The 7,421-nt window shown below is 45.9% G+C and overlaps 1 protein-coding gene across 1 annotated transcript; it reads right to left on the bottom strand.

Annotated features, from left to right (window-relative positions):
- Nucleotides 1-789: 789 nt before the first annotated feature.
- On the bottom strand, nucleotides 790-7,121 carry NANP (N-acetylneuraminic acid phosphatase). The gene is made up of 2 exons (XM_048843623.2): nucleotides 6,938-7,121; nucleotides 790-4,658 (listed from the first exon to the last, which is right to left on the bottom strand). Exons 1-2 carry the CDS (start codon nucleotides 7,025-7,027, stop codon nucleotides 3,933-3,935), a joined length of 816 nt encoding a protein of 271 aa, XP_048699580.1. The 5' UTR covers nucleotides 7,028-7,121; the 3' UTR covers nucleotides 790-3,932.
- Between the last annotated feature and the right edge of the window lie 300 nt (nucleotides 7,122-7,421).

The following is a 7,421-nucleotide window of genomic DNA, read 5'->3' as shown; positions in this document are numbered from 1 at the left end:
CAACTGTGAAAATTTAAATCAATAAAAATAATCTGTCAATTATTTAAAAATAAAAATTGAATTCTGACAAACTTATCTATGTAGTTAGTATACAAAAGTGCTTTTGCTTCTTTTCAGAGAAAGGTGCTAGGTGGAGCTTAATCTTCAGATGTTTAGACAAAGTTCATTTCTTTGGGGGGGGGGGGGGGCTTAACAAGTGATCAGATGTATAATTATTAGGAGCAAGTTGTTTTGTGCTTTGTATGGTTGGTCCAGTATGCATTTGTATAGTTTTTATTTTTGTAGTTGTACATTTTTAGTTTCTCTGAAAGCAGGCAGGGCAAGGGATAAGTACTTCAAATTGAAACCAAAACAAAAATAAATTACTATAAAAGCAATAGGCTACAAATCTGTTTCAAGCAAGCTGTTATAACAATAGAGCTCACTGGAATGCATTAAAATATTTGTAATATCCTGTGTGCAAGCAAAAATGTTTATTTACCCCTCATACAGCTACTCGTAAATACTTAATGCATTATGATGATTGTGGATTATCAAGACACAAACATGAAACTTATATCCACTGAAATTAGTAAATCAGTAATGATCAACAATTCTAATAATTGGGCCACCCATGACTTTATCTGAAGTCAATGGAAAACACACCTATTCAGCACTTGTGAAAAATCAGACCCATTGATTTAGGAGCCTAACTTTGCTATTTTTGAAAAACAGGCCCTGTTTAAAAAAAAACACAAAACAAAAAATACTTTATTGGTACCATTTCTATCTACAAAGAGCCAAGGAAAATATGCTTTAAAAACAGGAGATTTTATTTGACAAGTACATCATTTATTTTAAATTAACAATTCAAAACCCAAAGCATGTCATTTATCAATGTTAACCAAATGTTCCAGATTAGCATTTCACAAAAATCAAAATTTCACAGTTCAAACTATTTCAGAATATGCCTCCCGTAAGAAACTATCTCCCAAAGTAAACATTTTTAGTAAAAGTGCAGGTGGAATTTTACTATATTTTGACAGTATATCTTAAAGGAACCTTTTTATTGTTTTTTAATTGCCTGGTTATATTAATAAAGACTTGGCAAAACCAGAAATCCACTGAATACAGACTGTTACACTGTCCTGTTTTGTTGCTTTTCTCATAAAAATGATCCAGCTGTTTTCTTTCTTTCAATTGGCATTTTGGAAAAAATCAATCTCAAGAAAACCAGCCTGCTAGTTTGACATGCAGATAAGCTAGATATGATGACTGATACTCTGAAAGTACCTTAGATAGGAAAAAAAAAATATGTTCTACATTTTTCTCGTTTTATAGCAGCATAGTAATAATTAATAGTAGCTAAAGTGCAGACCGGTAGCTACATGTATCCTGGTACAGTACTCAGCAATGAAGGAAAAATATTTGTGTGGCCCCTATGTAGCTGAGTATGCAGTTACTATGCTTTCTTCTTTTGATAATTTGACACTGACCATGTGCAAAGCAGAAATAACAATGTTCCTCTCTAAAGCAGAGTGAGACAATAAATACGCCAGCAGGCGCAGCAGCCTGAGGCAGAATGATGCATTATTGGCAAGAAAAAGTATTAGACAGATCCTCAACTTGTATAAATAGTTGTAGTTCAGTTGAAGTCAATGGAGCTAAAACAAATTTACAGCAGTTGAGGATCTGGCCTTATGGCTCCATGGACATCTGCAGTCCAGAGCCTCATCCCATAATTATGGATTCTTTTTTATTACACTAGCACTCAGAGGCCCTTATCAGACTGGGCTTTCCTTCTCCTGGGTGCTATACAAACAATAGATTTTTAGTGTAATAAATCTTGGGAGGCTGTGGTAAACAGTTTTTTTTTATTATTATTAAACAGTCTTCATTTACAGAACCAAGCCAACAGCCTAAACTTTGAATACTCGGTGACACTATTTAACCTTTTGGATACATTTTATTGTTCATATAAGCCCCATTTTAGGCCTCGCCTTCCTTCTTAATTTTTGCTCATAACTATGTTAAAGACTTAGGTGGTGCAGGCTTTTCCTTAACTGATTGTTCTGTATGGCTCTGGCAGTTTGCTCCTTGAGGTCCTTCCTTAGCACTGTCTAAATGAAGAAATTGAACTGGTTTAACTTTTCTTTTACAAATCAATTTAAAGTGCAAAATCCTTCACAGACACTTATTTCAGTTTAGGGATGACATTTTGATTTAGCTTTCCTCTGTTACCAATCAATTTAAGTTAAACCAAAAAAGCCTCATTTAAACCAAAATAAGTCTATACAGGGCACTGCACAAGTTTAAAATAGGTTTAAATTTAAACCTTAGGTTCGACTGATGCAGTGTTCTCATGTAGACATGTCCTTCTACACCTTCTGGTAGGTTTCCTTGCTTTATGGTGTTCTGTGACTCTCCAAGTCTGAAATGTTTTTATCCTAACTCGCAAACATATCCAAAGTATAACTATCAATTGTGATGATCATTTTTTAAAACATGACATTTGTGATCCATCACATAATGACAGATATTTGACCTAGTGTAAACACAGGCATGGGTGTTAATGTGCAATGCTTCCAATAAATGTATTAATCCTAATTTCTAAAAATATGAAAATTAAAATGTGATACTCCCAAAAGTTCATATTTTTGAAGTGTGAGAAGTTACATTCTTTAAAAAAGAGGTGTTTCGTAAGGAGGGAAATTAAGTACAGCAAAATTAAATAAATTTGTGGAGGAAGAGTAGTGTTATAATACGGCATAAACAGGGTAATCTTCTAAATCCAGTGTCAATAGTGTACAGCGTGAAGCTGTTTATCCAGTATTACATCCTATACTGGAATTCAAGTTCCTGGAAAAGTCATGCAAACCACTTATTTTTTTAGTAGTACACAATTTTTCAAAGTGAGTACGATGAAGTACATGTAGAAGCTAGAATTTGGAAAGGTTTTACAGCAATGGAATTAGTAGTCAGAAAGGCTCCAATCCTGTAACTGGCTCCAAGTGGGTAGACCCCTGCACCTTCCTGAGCCAACAAGACCAAAGTTTGATCAAAATTCACTAATAAAACCAAACAGAACAATTGCATAAGCTTTAAGAATATTAGACAAAACTGAGCAAAGAACATTGCAAATGTCCAAAAAAATCAGTTAACTCACAATACAGTGCAATGTAAATCATAATCTGCATTACAAATACTGTTTTAGTGCAGACACATGTATGTGATTAAAACAAAACTCTATCCACAAAGCCCTGCTGATGAATGGTCCCCTATACATATGCAAGCTTTGAAGTGTACATATATGTATTTTTCTGACAGGGATTTGGGTCTTATCTAAGAACAGTCTCTGCGAAATTTGTGAAAATAGTCACTAGCTTCCAAAATTAAAGTCAATAAGTTTGCTCAAAAAGCAAAGTCAAAAATTTTAGAAAGGGCTGCTTTATGTACTAGATCCAATCACTTTTTCAAATGGGGAAATTCATTTTAATCCTTACTGAGAAATCTATAGATTAGACTGTGAAGAACCTAGAATTCTACCATATTCTCTCTTCCACCTTCTACTGTTTTATACACCACAATCTTTTATGACTGAAATTCCTGCTAAATATGTAAGCCAGCAAACCAAAATGAAAATCAAAACCATGGAGTTTTTCCTTTTTCATTGCAAAAGCAAAAGACTGATAAGCATGGTTGTCTCTGACCTATACTAAAAAGTCTCTCAGTAATTTCCAGAAGTAGAGCATAAATTTAAGATAATTGCACTTATGCTTCATTTCTTTTCCAAAAATTTCAATCAATAACAAGATTCAATTTAATACTTTTCTTCTACTGAACTCCACTCATAAATATACTCTTACTCAAACAGTGGATGTGTGAGTAAACATGTTTACATGTGTAAGATTTTAGGGCCAAACTTTCAACAAAAACATTAGCAGGCTAAGGACTTAGAAATTCTTCGATTCTACATTGGCACGGTCATGTACGTCATTAATACTAACCATCTTATTGGTTTCTAAGTTAGCATGCATTTTGTGGTCCATATTCTGTAAGAGCGATGGAAGATCAAGAACAGAAGAAATTATATAATGAGGTACTGGGGAAGTGTTTACTGGCATTGTCATTGTTTTATTTATCCAGACAGTTGCTTTCAAACCTGCATTCAGGCCTCCTTGAATATCTGTGTCTAGTGAGTCACCAACCATCACACAGTCCCAAGGCTGTACTCCTAGTAGATCACAACAATAAAGAAATATAGATGGTGCTGGTTTCTCTTCTTTCTGTTCTCCTCCCACAACAATGGCATCAAAGTATGGTTGACAGGCACACGCTTCAATCTTCTCCCTCTGAGTCTGTTTGTCTCCATTAGTTAATAAAAGCAAGCGGACCATTTTTCGAAGTTCAGTAAGCATGCTTCTTGTATCCTCTGTTAGGGTTAGATGCTGGAGGCGTGTAGTTTTCCACAGGAAATAACATTCTGCTGCCAGATTTCGATTAGCCTCACCACCCTTTGTTTCTTGTATTGCTTCTTCCCAATGTGAGATCCTTAAATCAGTAATGCATACCTTAGCTGGATCATGACACTCTTTGAGGAGTTTTTCTTGGACTTTATCACAAATCATGTGAGCTTCTCCTTCATCACACTGATGTTTTGATTGCAAGACATTTATTACCTTTAACAAATGTAAAGGGAAAGGAAGGTTACAATAAAGCATTACACACTAAGGGCCAGATTCTACCACCCTGGCTTACATGAAGTATTACCTTCTTCCACAGCAGTCCCACTGAAATAAACTGGGTTACTCCTTGAATAATGTATTATTCAACATTAGTAAGGATGGCAGAATCTGGCCCATAATTTGAAGTGATGTATCACAGAATTAATAAAAAAACAAACCCATAAGCATAGCTCCACTGCATCAGGAGGAGCCCTCAGAAGGTACTGTGCTTTGGCTTTCCTCCAACACCAGAGGGTAGGTGGGAGGGAGCAAGAGAGAGTAAATTACTTCACCCCTGAGCATAGCATACACATAATATGACCACATTAGGGAAACCTGGGGGGGTGGGAGGGTTAATCCTTCATACTCCCACGGGGTCTAGCACAATCTAATGCTGAATGTGTGATAGTGTGATTTTCAGACCCATGGTCTAAGCTGTTATAAATCTCTGAAGAAACTGGTTACTACTCTATCAATAAGTGATGGCAACTTCAGAGCCTTGTAATTTCTGCGACAAAATCACAAATAGTAACACACAAAGCCCCATTATGCAACCTTTATTTAGGATTACTAAAGTAAGGCCTCAGATATTATAGGGATGGGCACTACTGAAAACCCTAAGCAAGGAATGGTGTGTAAGCTGCCCCTCGCCAGAAATAGCCCCAAGCAGCATAATGCTTCATGCAGGAACCTCCCTCTTCCACACACCTCCCTCTTCCACGTTGCTCTGGCAGATCTACAGTCACCTCCCAAGTCAGCTCAGTAGTACTGAGCCGCCACTCGGCCTACTCCCCACCCCTTCGTTCCTGGGCCACCTAGTGGGCACACAGCCCCCATCCGTGTGCTCTGACCCAGGTAGCCCACTCGGCTTGAAAGCGAACTTGTTATTTCCCCTTAATCTTCTGCACAGCCACGTAGCCATAACCCGCCCAGAGCGGGTAATGTCAGGTATCCCTCGGCCACGTACCACTGATTGTGTCCCCCAGCCACCATAAGGCAAACGCCAGTGCCTTACAGCGAGCCCAGGACGAAGGGATTAATAATTTTACTGGGCGGGGGGGCTGGCTATGGGACAGCACATGACGCTGTCCCCAGGGTAGAATTTTGGGGGCTGCCGTGCCCGGAGGATGGCGGCGGCGGCGGCGGGCGAGAGGAGAGGGGCTGCCGTGCCCGGGGGATGGCGGCGGGGAGGGGAGGGGAGGGCGGAGGAGAGGGGCTGCCGTGCCCGGGGGATGGTGGCGGGGGGGGGGGAGGGGAGGGGAGAGGGGCTGCCCTGCCCAGGGGATGGCGGCGGCGGGGGGGGGGCGAGGGGAGGGGCTGCCGTGCCCGGGGGATGGCGGCGGGGGGGGGGTGAGGGGGAGGGGAGGGGAGAGGGGCTGCCGTGCCCGGGGGATGGCGGCGGGGGGGGGGAAAGGGAGGGGAGAGGGGCTGCCGTGCCCGGGGGATGGCGGCGGGTGAGGGGAGAGGGGCTACCGTGCCCGGGGGATGGCGGCGGGGGGGTGAGGGGAGGGGAGAGGGGCTGCCGTGCCCGGGGGATGGCGGCGGGGGGGTGAGGGGAGGGGAGAGGGGCTGCCGTGCCCGGGGGATGGCGGCGGGGGGGTGAGGGGAGGGGGGAGGAGAGGGGCTGCCGTGCCCGGAGGATGGCGGCGGGGAGGGGAGGGGGGAGGAGAGGGGCTGCCGTGCCCGGAGGATGGCGGCGGGGAGGGGAGGGGGGAGGAGAGGGGCTGCCGTGCCCGGAGGATGGCGGCGGGGAGGGGAGGGGGGAGGAGAGGGGCTGCCGTGCCCGGGGGATGGCGGCGCGGGGGGAGGGGAGGGGGGCTGCCGTGCCCGGAGGATGGCGGCGGGGGGGATGAGGGGAGGGGAGAGGGGCTGCCGTGCCCGGGGGATGGCGGCGGGGGGGATGAGGGGAGGGGAGAGGGGCTGCCGTGCCCGGGGGATGGCGGCGGGGGGGATGAGGGGAGGGGAGAGGGGCTGCCGTGCCCGGGGGATGGCGGCGGGGGGGTGAGGGGAGGGGGGAGGAGAGGGGCTGCCGTGCCCGGAGGATGGTGACGGGGAGAGGGGCTGCAGTGCCCAAGGGAGGAGGGGGGAAGAAGGGCTGCCATGCCTGGGGGATTGGGGGCGGAGGGAAGAGGGGCTGCCGTGTCCAGGTGTGGGGGACAGGCGGCGGGGGCGGAGCAGCCCCTCCCGGAGTTGTTGGTGTCACCCTTGCGCGCCGAGCCAGCCCGGGCCGGTACCTCCTGTATGGCCCGCCGGCCCGCGGCGGCCGTGTCGACGAGCGTGTTGTCCAAGTCGAAGAACACGGCCTTGACCCCCTGCAGCCCCATCGCAGCCTCGCGCCCGCGCCGCCGCTGCTGCGCTCGGCCGGCCGCGCGCTCCTCTACATCTCGCGAGAGCTGCGGGTCTCTCAGGGGATTCCCAGCAGGGCGGCCGAGAGAACGGGAGCGAGCCGGGGAGAGAGACCAAAACAGCGCGAGACCTCGTGCTCGCGGGCGGCGTGTGCGCTGTCGGCTTACGTGGTTGCGCGCGCAGCGGGCCCTGTTGGGTTCTGGTTCCGACCCGCGGTGGAGGGGGCGGGTTTCCTGCCACGAAGCTCTTCTCCGTACACACGCGCTGGCGCCGCCCGGCTAAAGGGTGGAGCGGTGATAAGGGTGCGAGTCCGACGTTAGGGAACGAGCGTGGCCCTGGCCGCCTCCACCGTGTGTCCTGGGCATAGTCCTG

The sequence above is a fragment of the Caretta caretta genome, chromosome 3 (genome assembly GCF_965140235.1).
Source record: "Caretta caretta isolate rCarCar2 chromosome 3, rCarCar1.hap1, whole genome shotgun sequence".
NCBI classification, from domain to species: Eukaryota; Metazoa; Chordata; order Testudines; family Cheloniidae; genus Caretta; species Caretta caretta.
This window is presented reverse-complemented; position numbering and strand designations above follow the sequence as displayed.